This window comes from Hesperophylax consimilis, chromosome 5 (assembly GCF_061612785.1).
Source record: "Hesperophylax consimilis isolate HC1 chromosome 5, BYU_Hcon_1.0, whole genome shotgun sequence".
NCBI classification, from domain to species: Eukaryota; Metazoa; Arthropoda; class Insecta; order Trichoptera; family Limnephilidae; genus Hesperophylax; species Hesperophylax consimilis.
Genome location: NC_142840.1, coordinates 22,822,004 through 22,836,309, shown reverse-complemented (window position 1 = coordinate 22,836,309; position 14,306 = coordinate 22,822,004). Strand labels below are relative to the sequence as shown.

Genomic DNA, 14,306 nt, shown 5'->3' with positions numbered 1-14,306 from the left:
CTAATATTACAAAAAATGGCTTAATTGATGTTGTTGTAGCTGAAAACGATTTTTTATTTTTTTTCGAAAAATTGATTTTTTGTATGAACATTTTCAGGAATACCGTGCGGCGCACGGCAATACTGAAATTTCCTGAAAATCTTCATACAAAAAATTGATTTTCGGAAAAAAATAAAAAATCGTTTTAAGCTATAAAAACATCAGAAATGCCATTTTTTATAATATTAGCACTCTAGTACACCCAAAAGTCACGAGCCGCCACTGGTGCTAAGCATATTATCTCACAAACAGGACATTTAAGGTTTGCCCAGGTCTTGGTGGCGGGTGCGTCGGCCCACCTTCTGCGTGGCGGGCCGGTTGGGAGATGCTGGTTGAGGGAGATCCTTTACAACCGGTTACCGCTGTCCGGGCCGCTCGATAGTACAGGGGCCCGACCCTCAGGCTCACGACTAAGGGTGGGCTGCCCCATCAGCGAGTGTAAAAACCCCGCCACTGCTGTTGTGCCGGTTCGTGACCGGAGGGGACCCAGCAGCAGCGTTTGGGGCGCATTGGATGCCCTCTCCAGCCGGACTCTCCCAGCCTATCGCCTAGCACCGCAGTGGGTGGGCTGGAACCAAACGCTCATCACTCCTGGACAGCCTGAACCCCATATTCCTCTACCCACCCCTCACACCTTTCCATTCCAGACCTTCCTTTCACTTCATACCCTTAAAAAAAAAAAAAAAAAAAAAAAAAAAAAATTAAAATCATGAATAAACATAAAAACAAACATAACATCTTTACAGCGGCGAGTAGCAGGCGTCCCCGGTGCGGACCAAAACTGTTGGTAAATTTTGCCAACATTCGCGGCCTGCACACAAATTTAAATTCCGTCCATCACCATCTTTTGTCCCAACGTCCCAACCTTCTTTTCCTATCCGAAACTCAGATAGCCGAGCCGCCAGACTCCTCCTATCTGGACTGCCCGGGCTTTACCCTCGCAAGCAAATTCCGACTGAAAGGAGGAGTCTGCCTCTATAGTCGAGCTGACGTCAGCTGTGTGCGACTATTGAGTCTGGAAAACTACAGATTCGACGTAATGTGGGTGCGCGTCAATCTTGCCAGTACGGCAAGATTCTACGCATGTCTATACCGCTCACCGAACCATAGCGAATCAGACACTTCCGAGCTCTTCAAACATTTGAGCGATACTATTGATGATCTCTTGCCCCGCTACCCTTCGGCCGAGTTTGTTGTTCTGGGGGACTTCAACGTTCATAACGAACCATGGTTGAAGTTCTCAGGCCCAACGGACTCGGCTGGCCGACAGGCGGAATCCTTTGCCATTTGCTACGGATTAGAGCAATTGGTTCAGGAGCCTACAAGGGTTCCTGATGTCCAGACTCACCGCTCCAATCTGTTAGACCTATTCTTAACTACTGTGCCACACGGTTATAAGATTGACGTCACAGCGCCTCTGGGATCATCTGACCACTGCCTAGTGACGACATCAATCCCCGTTAGCCTCAGACCAACCAATGAGAGGCTGAGGAGAAAAGTGTGGCACTATAGGTCAGCAGATTGGTTCGGTATGCGGGCCCATTTCAATGCTTTTCCGTGGTCAGCTGTTTGTTTTCGGACTTCGGACCCTTCAAGATGTGCCCAGGAGATTGGTGAAGTCATCAATTCGGCGATGGATGGCTTCATACAATCGACTACTAAAGAAACTGGTGTGGGCTCAAAGCCGTGGTTCAGTCGACAATGCTCCGAAGCAGTTCGACGAAAAAACGCGGCTTACCGAGCCTACAACACATCTCGAACGCCCGAAAGCAGATCAGCATACAACAAATCGGCAAAGGAATGCAAGAGAATCATCAATAGGTCAAAATTCGAACACGACCTGCAGATCAGCAAAAAGCTGGCTGCCTGCCCGCATGGCAGCAGAGCATTCTGGTCGCTTGCGGGCTCAATAGGTCGAAATTTTTGCAAACCCAGTTTGCCACCTCTTACCAGACCTGACGGCTCACTAGCAAACACCGCCACCGAAAAGGCAAACCTTTTAGGGAAAATGTTTGCGGAAAACTCGACCCTCGACGACGGGGGTGCTGTTCCGCCGTCGGTTCCTCACTGCGGCTTCTATATGAAAAAGCTGAGGATCCGGCATCGGGATGTACTCCACGTCATACGGGGGCTCGATGTTAACAAAGCTAGTGGACCTGATGGAATACCTGCCCTGGTATTGCAGAGGTGTGCTGCGGAAATAGTTCCAGTTTTGACAAAGCTCTTCAAAATGTCCCTGAAGTGTGGCACTGTGCCCTCTGGTTGGAAAAAAGCGGTAATTCACCCTATTCCCAAGAAAGGTGACCGCTCCAACCCGGCCAACTACCGCCCCATAGCGATCACATCAGTTCTGTCCAAAGTGATGGAACGTGTGATCAACGACAAACTGCTCACATACCTCGAGAAGAACAAAATTATCAACGACCGTCAATACGGATTCCGGCGGAACCGCTCGTGCGGTGATCTTCTCGCGTATGTGACGCATGTTTGGGGGCGGTGCCTGGAACGTCACGGTGAGACCCAAACGGTCGCACTAGACATATCCAAGGCCTTTGACCGGGTCTGGCACCGAGGACTTGTCAACAAATTGCATTCTTACGGACTTCCCGCATCCCTGTGTACGTGGATTGCTGACTTTTTAAGGGATAGGTCGATTCAGGCGGTTGCTGACGGTTTCACCTCTTCCTCGCACTCCATAAATGCTGGCGTCCCACAGGGATCGGTTCTGTCTCCGACTTTGTTTTTGTTGCACATCAATGACCTTTTGACATGTGCACCGATTCATTGTTACGCGGATGACAGTACAGTTCATGATAGCTTTTTGTTTGACAAGCCCCCAAAGGGCACACAAACTCCAACGGCTCGGAGGGCTTTGAAGCAGAGAATGGACGGTTATCTCGAGAGTATTTCCTCCTGGGGTAAAAATAATCTCGTCGAATTTAATGTTTCAAAGACCCAATCCTGTCTGATTACGTCTAAAAGGGATCCAAATGATAATCTAGTCTCCTTCAACGGAAGCAATCTTCCGAACAGGCCTTCCATTGATATGCTTGGTGTAACTATAAGTGACCAGCTCAGGTACGGGGGCTCCATCGAAGCTAGAGTAAAGTTGGCCTCTCAGAAGCTGGGCGTACTGTACAGGGCCCGCAGATACTTTAATAGTACACAACTGCTCACCCTGTACAAATCGCAAGTGCGCCCTACTGTCGAATTTGGCAGCCATCTCTGGTCTGGAGCCCCAAAATACCTGAAAAAAACCCTTGACTCTGTGCAGAAACGGGCGGTCCGTTTGATAGATTCCCCAATCTTAACAAACGGACTGCAATCTTTAGAGCACAGGCGTCAGGTAGGTATGCTGTCCTTGTTCTATCGGTATTACAATGGAAGATGCTCTGAGGAACTAGCGTCATTGATCCCTTCGGCACCGGTGCGTAGTCGGGATACACGCCAAACGCGCGCCCAACATTTGTACACAGTTGAAACTTGTCACATGAGAACGGGTCGCTTCTATGATTCGTTCTTAAGTTCAACAGCTCGGCTGTGGAACGAACTGCCGGCCTCTGTGTTTCCTCCCTCCTACAACATGGGACTCTTCAAGACCCATGTTCACTCCTTCCTCTCCACAAAAAGACCCTCCACACAGCATCCCCAAAGATGACATAGGCCCTGAGGGAAATTATTTTCTTCAGGGCCTCCTGTGTGGAGTAAATATAAAAAAAAAAAAAAAAAAAAAAATGTAGTTGAGATAGCAAAAATATGCAAACCAAAAACGATCACAGTTCAGACTCGGCCGACTAGCCGAAAATATATACACGAACGGAGTTCGTACTCGGCCGGATGAGGATAGAAGGTGAGTAAAGTGCCGACCAACTGGAAGAAAAATGCATACCAAACAGGGTCTGCGCATGGTCGGGAAAGTGTTAACAAGATTGAGTATGAGATTTTTCAAGGATTTTTACATAGTTTTGTCTAAAATAAAAAAAGGATATTTAAAATGCAAGGGGCCTCCGACATGTAGATTGCAAAGCTTTGACTGTTTTTCCGGTAATTATTTTGTTTGATTTTTGTGTGAAAACTTAAGAAGGTTTAATTTTAACCCATAAATTTATAACCATACAATTTATAAGTTCAAAGATTTTTCAGTTGCATCTGTCTTATATGAAATAAAAACATACATGGATAAAGTTGCCTCTGAATATTGGAATCTTTATATGAATTTGGGTAATAATATTGATTTATTTAACACAGAGTCAATTCGTTCGCGTTTCGGAACAGCTCATATGATCTCATAGAAATAGTTGTGCCTCCCTTATGTAATGGTTAGAAATATAATCTTAATGGTATTAGACAGAGCAAACACCACGCTTTATATTTAAATCTAGAAGTTAAACATAGAAGAATTAAAATGTATAGTTCTATGAAACCAAAGGTTCCAACCGCAACTTGAGAAAAAATATGAAACTCTGTGATTTTTTCATTAATTATTTTTATATGAAATGACAAAAAAGTGAGGTGGCAATAATGTTTATAATATGTTTGTCTAATTAAACACCATAAAATCAAGGAGTGCATTGAGTTCCTGGCATTCCAAGGGTTAAGATAAAAACAGGTGAATCAGTTGGTAAGGAAAATAATGCATAAAATAGCAATCCTGACATATAAATTGTATTTCCAACCTAACTTAACCTAACCTAATTTTGTAATATTTTAAAATATTAGAAACCCATTGTTAACCTTTTACACGCAATTGTATCATAAGTTTGGTACGGCAAGAAATCAGCATAGATATGCGGTTAGGGTTACCTGTTCAGCAAACTGCAAGATGGTTTCCTTGGTTCTAGTTTCGAACTCATTCTGCGTGTTAGTATGTTGAGACTTGATGATGTCTTTGACGTCTTTCCTCTGGGCGCTCTGCCAGTCGTAGAGCCTGTCAATTTTGTTCAGAGCCACAATGAAGGGAGTTTTCTTTGCTTTCAAAAGATTGATTGATTCCAGAGTCTGGGGCTCTATTCCGTGCATAATATCTACAACCTGGAAACAAAATAAAACATATTATTCAAGATTATTGGAAAATTTATCAATTAACTGTAAAGTTGTCATTGCACATTTTGGCATTATTCGTGGAAATTTCGGCATTTTTATTGAATACTAACAGACGTGTACCCGGTGTTGCTCGACTTTTGATAAATATAATTTCTATGTATTGTATATATAAACCTTCCATAAGAAAAAAGGCCTCAGCACGGGTAAGCCATCCAGTGAGGCCAACATTACTAAATAGTACTAAGAATATTGTACCAAAAAAAAAAAAAAAACATTCTCTAAATGATGATGAAAACCCTATCAAACTCCGTTGCATAGTTTAGATGAACTAAGTGCACAAACAGACAGACGTGGATACTGACTTTGATTTTTGTTATACTATTTAAAGATACCAATGTATTGTCACGATACGAGTTTATCAGGAAACGGCCTGTAATCCCGTTTTTAGTTCACTATGATCAGGTATGTTTCGGAATGTTTCAGACTATTACCAAACATTCCAGAATGTTTAGTGAAGTTCTGGAATGTTGTGGAATGCTCTCAAATACTCTCGAATGTTCTAGAAATTTCTAGAGGACGAAACTTCCAGCCTAATATCTTCAAAAGCACGCCCTTCAGATAAAAACGGGAACCTTCTTCATGGATGGGGGATAGAGGGCTACCACACCATATAGCTCCCTTGATCGCACCGGGACTCGTTTCTAAGTTTTAGCAGCACGCACATTATTCACTTACTTTTGTATTATATATTGATTTTGGTATTTTTTTTTAATATACCACTAACTACACAGTCTTAACAATTTAAAATACAAATAGGATTAATAAATATCAGTGTTTTCCTGAAATCTATTTTGGATAATTTTACACACCATTTAGTAGGTGGACAGATATGATGTAACACCATAATATGACCCGGTTCCTGTCCACTCCTTGCTTCATCCACATTCACTCATACATACTCTTCTGTTATGCAGACTCTTGACAAGACCTAAATCAATTATTTAGTTAAGCTGAATATGCCATGTCTTTCAGGGATGTCCCTGACTACTTTTTTAATTCACTTATATCAACAAGTTGTGTTATATAATATATATAAATAGCTTTGGGTAGTTCTCTTAGGTCTTTATTTCCGAATGGTCAATGCAGGGAAGCAGCTAGGAACTGTTGGAATATACGCTATTGCTAAAAGCGCTTCTAGCCTGAGCCGTAGGTAGTTAGTAACTTAGAGAATGAAGACAGTGAATAGGGTTCTTACCAGAATAGCAATATCGCACAGAGAGGAGCCTCTACTCCTGAGATTACTGAAAGACTCGTGACCAGGTGTATCGATGATCAGCAGTCCAGGTATTTTAAATTCTATTTGATTTACCTGAAAAAAGATAAAAACAAATTTTATAATTACTCAAATATACTTAACTATTAATTTCGGTTATCTGCGACGTGCGTTAGTCCTGCGTGAAATCTGGTTCGAGTAACTCAAATTTACTTTGAATTTGAGTGTCATTTTCAAAAAATTGCTACTGATGGTGTGAAGAATTCAGAGAACGTACAAAGTAACTACATATCTATTAATATAATATTTACACTAAGGTTAATCTTGGGTGATTCATACATTCCTATAGTTGTGAATTGTGTATATTATTATACTGTGAAAACAGCGTTCCACCACGGAAAAATCCAGGTACAAGTAAGATGCTCCCCGTATACCTTAACGAGGCAAGAATAAATACATGTTCGAATGTAAAATACTCGGGGCACATTATTAATCAAGACCTATCAGACGATGTCGATATCGAACGACAAAGGAGAAGCCTAAGCATAGTGTCTAATATGATTGCCCGCAGATTTTGGAAATGCAGCAATACTGTTAAAAAAAACACTGTTCAACGCATTCTGTACCGGCCTGTATACGTGTGATACATGATGTCACTACTTAACTTGGTCGATGGAACAACTCTAACGAATCCATTATAATGACGCCTGCACAATCAAATTTGGATACAGAAGATACCGCAGCGCATCGACAATGTTCACAAAGTAAGAACTAAATGGATTTGCCGGCCTGATAAGACACCGGGTCACTGGAGGCAGGATGCGGCTAATGTCCTCCGCCAACACGGTGGTGACCGCAGCCTAGGAGCATCAAACGTCACTCCTGAGTGAGAGCTGAGCCCAACAAGCTCACTCAAGACCACGCCCTAAATGGTTTAAATTGCAAAATTTTTTTTTTTCATCTATTTTTGCATTTTTCACAGATTTATTGTACAAACAATATGTATATATATGGGACGTGTGGTATTGCACTAACCTCCGCACAACCTGGATTAAAAATTATTATTATTAAGATCAAAGATGTGTATATTAAAATGAAGCGACTCACCGACTTTTAATGGTAGTGGTTTATTATAGTATGCACAAAAAACACATTTCTGGCGGGTATTTTTTGCGCTGGCGCTATGCTGTCTCCGGGCGAAAATAAAGGTCACGCGCGAATTTCTTTAATTTGTTTTAAATCGCTGAATCTTAGAAAACAATTAAAATTAATAAGAATTTCTACGTAGTAACTCACCCAAACTATAAAAGTACTAAACGAAAATCAAATATTAAATGCAACTCAATTAACCTTGTAATATATTTATTACGGTCTGCCTATCGGTACTTGCCCATACCTAATTTCTTTAACCGTTTGGGTGCCAATCGTCGATTTTCGTCGATTCGTGTTTTAACGAAGATTGCCGATCGTCGATTTCCGTCGATTGCGTCAGTCGTGTTCTGATTCGCGCGTACGTCTGTACGTAAAATTCTCATTTTTTTCGAAACGCCTGGACTTCGGGATCCTCCTCCGCGTGATTCTAAACCAATACTCTTTAATAAAACACCGAAAAAATCATCGAAATCCTTGAAAATTCAAAGAATTTATGGGGTTTTAAAAAAATGTATAGTTTCATAAAAAATAATGTTTTTTTGGTGGCATTTTACAAGCAACTGTATGAATTTTTTTGGCACTCAAACGGTAAAATACGCCCGACATCTTTCGCTCGCTTACACATAGGAGTTGAATGGGGCGGAACAGAGATAGAGATTCGAATCGGGTTTCACGATCATAAAAACTGTCATTTCAGGAATTGAATTGTTACAATAACAAATAATATACTATCCCTTTGTTAAAATACTGATCTAAACAAAAAGCACGAAGATAAATATAAAAAGAAGACTTCCATTACCATTCGATAATTATGTAAATATAGTTGGGATCTTTACAAATAGATTGGTATGTATATAATATTCATATGAAAAAATTTAATAATTCCATCTTTTCTGCCATTGAAATGAGGCTGCTACCCTTCTTGCAGTCAAGCATCGACCGAACAGGTAGAACTACCTTTCCTGTTAGAAGTGTGTTAATATAACTGATTATAATTACAATATTATTAATTAGATTGATGGAAATATGATAGTGAAAAGAACGGAATGAAATGATGTGAACATAACAAGCAGGAGTGAAGGCATGAAAAATGTTTTTTCGTAGCTATCGTTTGTCCATATTAAAATTTTTTGATTTCTTCTTGAGCAGTCGTGGCCAGTAGGTAGCTAGCAGGTTATAATTATAACAAGTAACTAACAACCAAGAAATACATTTATTTTTATATTGGTTTGACAGAGGATTGAACCTTCTTTCCCAGGGTCTGATTCTTAACTGCTGTCAACTTTTAAGATGTCTTTTAAAACTTACAGAAAAAGAAAATTTGGTTTGACTGACGATTGAACCTTCCTCCCTAGGGGCTGGAGTCAACCACGCTAATAACTGAGCCAAATCCCGATTAGGTAGGAACGACATTTATTTTGTAACTGCTGTATTATCATTGAATTTCAGAGAAATACACATATGTCCACGTGTGTATGGATGATTACCACCAAAAGTTGATAAAATGCATTGAATAATAGAATGTTGAAACTCAGGCAAGGACGGGTAGTTAGTAAACAAACAAAAAAAACAGCTCACCCCTTTAACGTGTCTAGTTTGTTCCTTGATGTTCTCGATGGGCACATTGGTGGCACCGATCTGCTGCGTGATTCCTCCGGCCTCCCCGTCCTGGACGTTGGTCTTACGCAGCTTGTCCAGGATCTTGGTCTTGCCAGTGTCTACGTGGCCCAGCACACACACGATGGCAGCGCGCATCACCGTGGAGCACTTGTTCGCCTCATTTTCTTCTTGGCGTTTCTGGTACACATTAGCCAAATATAAACAAAATTTTGGGATACGTTCAGAAATAGCGAATCTATTTGAAAATTAATGTTCAAAAAATCAAACACGAAAATGCATGATTTTCACTAACCAAATAAATATGATGAAACAAAAGTAAGCATTTTCATTTAACTGTAAATTTTTTTTACTGAGGTACATATAATAATAAATTTAGCATGGGATTAAAACAAAGTAGATTGCATAAAACATGTCAATCAACAATTCACTATATCTCTAGTTACTGAGCCTTTCCATAGCACATAGAAATTTGAGAGGTAACAAAGCTTACGTAATTTAAATTTTGCAATTCTCAAGAAAAGATTTGTATCATCTGCTATTAAATCATCAAAGATAATACACAACCAGAAAGACAGAACATCATAGTTGAAGATGAGAAGTCAAATTGGCTACAATCTCCTTTCACTTTATAGATAATAGAAAAAAAGAGCGATGGGCTATGAACCATTATTAGTATGAAATCGTATGCACAAGTGTCTCCAACATTGTTCATCCATTCTACTGCAAATCGCATCTATGCATAGCGGTGCCCCGCCTTTGTTTCTACCAACACATCGAATGCATAACTTTCATTGGCTCCACCACTTTGATATTCCATGTAGTTTGGTCGTAGCTAGGAGACAGTAGGCACGTTTCCATGCCTTATCTCCTTCGACCAACAATATCTAGACAGGGCTATAATGATTTGGTTTATGTAAAACAGTAGTTTTGTCACAAACTTAACGCTCAATCATTATTGAGCGTTAAGTTTGTGACATACATACCATTGTATGTGACCTATGCGTATAGCGGGGCGGCAGAGTTGTACATGAAGTGAGTTCTTAAGTTAAAAGTTTTCTCAAGTTTTTCTTAAAATATGTATGCTAATTCATCTAAATTTGACTGTCCTACAATGGAAATTCCTCCTACTTGGAGAGTCAAAACATTTTACAAATGTACAACATGTTAATCCTTTTCTAAATAAATAAAAGTTTCAACATTAAACTTGTGATGTGTGTCTTATGGCTTCCTATTGGCGGACCAAATAAGTATCAACTTGACGAAATTACATTTTGACAGTTAATTTTTTAAGGGATAACTAGACTTTCGAAGCGAGGCAACGCAATTCGATATGGGAGTTGTGTTAAGAAATTACTCATAGGTAGGCTACATTCGTCTTCAAATTTAAATGACACACCAAATCTAGAAGTTGATATATCGATGCATTTCTCCCTTTGTTTCTATTATCTATTGTTTACTTAATGTGTATCATCGCTATAAATTAGTCAATTACCTTCATCCTCTGCATCGCTTTCTCCCATTGCTTGGCCTGTTCTGATTCAGATTCTTCCTCGCTATCGCTGTCATCATCGCTTTCAGACTCCGAGTCCGAGTCGCTGGCTGCTGCGGCCTTCTTGTCCTTGGCGACAGGAGCAGACTTGGTGTCAGGCTTCTCCTCATCGGAAGAAGATGACTCGGCATCCCAGGAGTCCTTTATCAACTCTTCCTTTTTAGGTTCGCCTGCCTTCAGTTCAGTCTGAAAACCATTATCTAAAGGTTTTTCAAGTGTAAATCTTTAACTTAGCAGGATAGAACTTTAGAGTATTCTTTATTCAGAAAAAGGAATAAGTCAGTACACACATTGGGTATTACATAGTAACTCAATCTGTCCAACTACTAAATGAACTCTCTAGTCACTATGGCATATTTCTATTGACCACCTATACATATATTTTTATAACATCATTTATTCAGTGCCTTCAATTTCAATTTAAAATAAATCAATTTTTACTCTAATAATACTTTTTTTTTTTAAAAAGAAAGTCTAACATTCCCAGGTTACGAATAACCAGACAATATTTGAAAATCTCCTACTGCCACCACAGTAAGCGGAAAATGTTGCTTGTGTTGTGATGAAGGACTTAGCTAGCCGAGGAATTGAACACACTACACCACACTGGAACACAAACGCGATGTCAACTCACCCACCGACCAGTCAAAAATATTGCTTTGAATACATGTTACACATAATTTTATATTATGCATTTTTCATAATGTGAGATTTTTTATTAAAACAGGTGTTTGGAAATGTGCCGCAAAGGAAACTTTACCAAAACTGAATAACTTCACTAAGGGTGGTTTAAATAAAATTTTAAATGAATGGATGTAAGAATGAAACTGACCTTTGAGTCTACAATTTTAACATTAACTTTGTTGGGGTCTTGCGAGGCGCTCTGGTCGTCGGAAGTTTGCTTCTTCAGCTTGTTGGGCCGGATTCTGGTTCCCAGCCTGGGCTTCTTTTCCTCCTTCTCAACGCCGATTTCTCCTCCTTGCTCTTTCAGAGACTCGATCATGGCCAAGGCTCTGGCTTTATCCGCTTTCTGTTTTGGTGTTAAGAATTTTCCTTCAGCTTTCAACTTGTCTTTTCGCTCTTTTTCCTTTTTCTTTTTACGGTCTTTCTTTTCTTTTTCAAGTCGTAATAGCTCCAGCCGTTGGTCTTCCCTTTCGTCTTCTAGCCTTATACGCTCTTCTTCCTCATGTTTGAGTTTCTCTTCTTCTTCTTTTAATTGTTTAAGGGCTTCCTGCATAGCGACAATAGCTTTCTTTGCAGGTTTCTTGGCTTTATCTTCGGGCTCTTTTTTTTCTCCTTTCTTCTTTTTCTTTTTTTTATCGCCAGTTTCTAATTCTTCCTCTTTGCCTTCATTATCATCAGCTAGTTCTCCTTCAACAGCTTCAGGTTCCTCTTCTTTTTCAGTCTTTTTGGTCTCTACAGGGGTAGGAGTGGCTTCTTTTTTTACCTCCTTTTTGGCTACTGATGATTCCTGTTTCTTTAAAGCCTGTTTCTTTAACTTTTCTCTCTCTTTCTTTTCTTTTTTCTTTTGAGCGGCCGATTTAACGGTAGATGTTTCATCGTCATCAGCATCCTCCTCTTTGACCTTTGATGCAGCTTCTACTTCGGTGGTATCTTTTTCTTCAGCGGCGGATTCTTTAGGCGCTTCTGTGACTTTTTCCGTAGTCGGGGGAGGTTTTTTGCCACTATACTCCATTTCGAGTTCGGCAAGAACTTTGTCAATATCTTCATCAGAGTCGTCCTTCTTCTTCTTTGTCTTTTTATTTTTTTTACCGCCTTGGTCTTTTGGAGCCTCCTTGGGTGGAGGTGGTTTCTTCTGAACCACCACTTTAGGTTTCTCCTCCTCGGACTCTTCACTAGATTCTTCGGAGCTCGCTTCAGATTCCTCTTCTGAATCTCCCATCAGAAGAGCAAATCCTCCCTTCTTGGCCGGCTGTTTAGATTTGCCCTTGGTAGGTTTTTCATCTTCAGACTCAGAAGCGCTATCGGAAGATGAGTCTGAAAATTATGAAACATTAGAATTACTTCACACTGATTAAATAATGAGGCGAAATTTAGACAAAACATAGACTAGATATCAGAGAAATGAATTCAGTGATTATGATGAAAAAATAACACACTTGTGGGGTGAAAAGCAATAAAAAAAAGAAGTTAAATTTTGAAGTTATTCAACTTCATTATGAACAAAAACGAAAGACTCACCATCACTAACAACAACCTTCTTCTTTTGGTTTTTCTTTGTTCCAATATCAAGTTTCTTAATGTCCTTTGTAACTGCTGCCACTTTTTCATCCTTCCCACTTTTCTTTTTCTTTTTGTCCACTTTCTTAACGGGAACTTCATCTTCTTCTTCGCTCTCCGATTCAGATTCTTCAACTACCTTTGGCCTGGATATGTGAATTAATTTATTTATTTTTTTTATTTAATATTTGTATGTTTTTTACAATAAATATACAATTATACATATTATACAGTGTTATCAAGGTAAATAATAATAGCTTTTCCTCACCATAAAGAGACGAGGCTCTTGTGTTTGGTGAGTGAATCCTAGCTCAATTATATGGAATCATGTAAGTAAGTAAATAATATATTTGCAAAACCAAAGGGATAAGTAAGAAATAGGCAAGATTTATCAATAATACAGTTTCAAGATTTGAAGGAAATAATAATAAGAGTAAGATATGGACTTTTATAGTAGTTTTAGGTAATTTTTTTAATTTTATTTTAAATTCCTATATTTAAATTAAGATAGCATGGTAAATCATTAAGCACTTTTCAATTCCTCGTTACAAGCAATAGGGATTATCTCAACAATGTTTATAATATTCTCACTTGCTTGATCGTATCTCATTCCATTTTCAAGGAGTTGACCATACGCATCTCATGGTGTAATGTAATGTTTGATAAATGTAGGAGAACTCTGGATCCCGGAGGTTTTTATTTATAAAATTAGCTTTACCCAGACCACGACCATTATAAAGATGGTCTGAACAATATGAAATTATTAAATGGTAGAATTACTTTGAAATCAAAATAGGTGCATGACATTTTGGTAATTTACAAAGACATGTCATTTTGTCGCGTATAATAAGTATGTTTATTTGGTATTTATATTGACACTAGCATCATAACCTAAAATTAATATTTTGCTCGAATTTACTCACTTTGGCTTAGCTTTTGATTTAGAAGCGGTTTCCTTAACGCTTGGCTTAACTTCAACTTCAGCATCACTGTCCCTAAAGCATAATATATATATTTAAAGCATATTTCTGGTGACATCGTATTGAATTTTTGGGTTACATATTGTACAATATCTACGTACCCTTCATCGTCCCTGGACCCCTTTTTAACCTTTTTTGGTTTCCCCATTATAAAATGAGAATGTCAGGAATATTTAAGATAAAAAATAATGTAGTCACTGTGAGTTTTATTTCTAAAATTATTCCAAAACTCCGTGTCATAACCAAGCACATTCGCCGGATTTCAATATGATTTCAAGCAAAGTGACTTCAGCTACAGATGTCACTTTTTGCTGAATATGCATCAGATGCAATATCCTCCGTCAGGAGTGAAGTACCTATCTAAATAAATAGAGACTTTACTAAAGATGGCATACTTCCACTTTTCCAT

The 14,306-nt window shown here is 39.2% G+C and overlaps 1 protein-coding gene across 1 annotated transcript in view; it reads right to left on the bottom strand.

The window, feature by feature from the left end:
* eIF5B (eukaryotic translation initiation factor 5B) overlaps positions 1-14,184 on the bottom strand; it is a 194,473-nt gene extending 180,289 nt beyond the window's left edge. The window contains exons 1-8 of the mRNA XM_089631702.1: positions 13,999-14,184; positions 13,841-13,912; positions 12,879-13,063; positions 11,509-12,674; positions 10,620-10,862; positions 9,086-9,304; positions 6,338-6,451; positions 4,843-5,070 (exon numbers count right to left, since the gene is read on the bottom strand). Coding sequence (XP_089487828.1) covers positions 4,843-5,070; positions 6,338-6,451; positions 9,086-9,304; positions 10,620-10,862; positions 11,509-12,674; positions 12,879-13,063; positions 13,841-13,912; positions 13,999-14,045 — 2,274 coding nt within the window. The 5' untranslated portion in view covers positions 14,046-14,184. The remainder of the gene's footprint in view (positions 1-4,842; positions 5,071-6,337; positions 6,452-9,085; positions 9,305-10,619; positions 10,863-11,508; positions 12,675-12,878; positions 13,064-13,840; positions 13,913-13,998) is intronic.
* Positions 14,185-14,306: the final 122 nt, after the last annotated feature.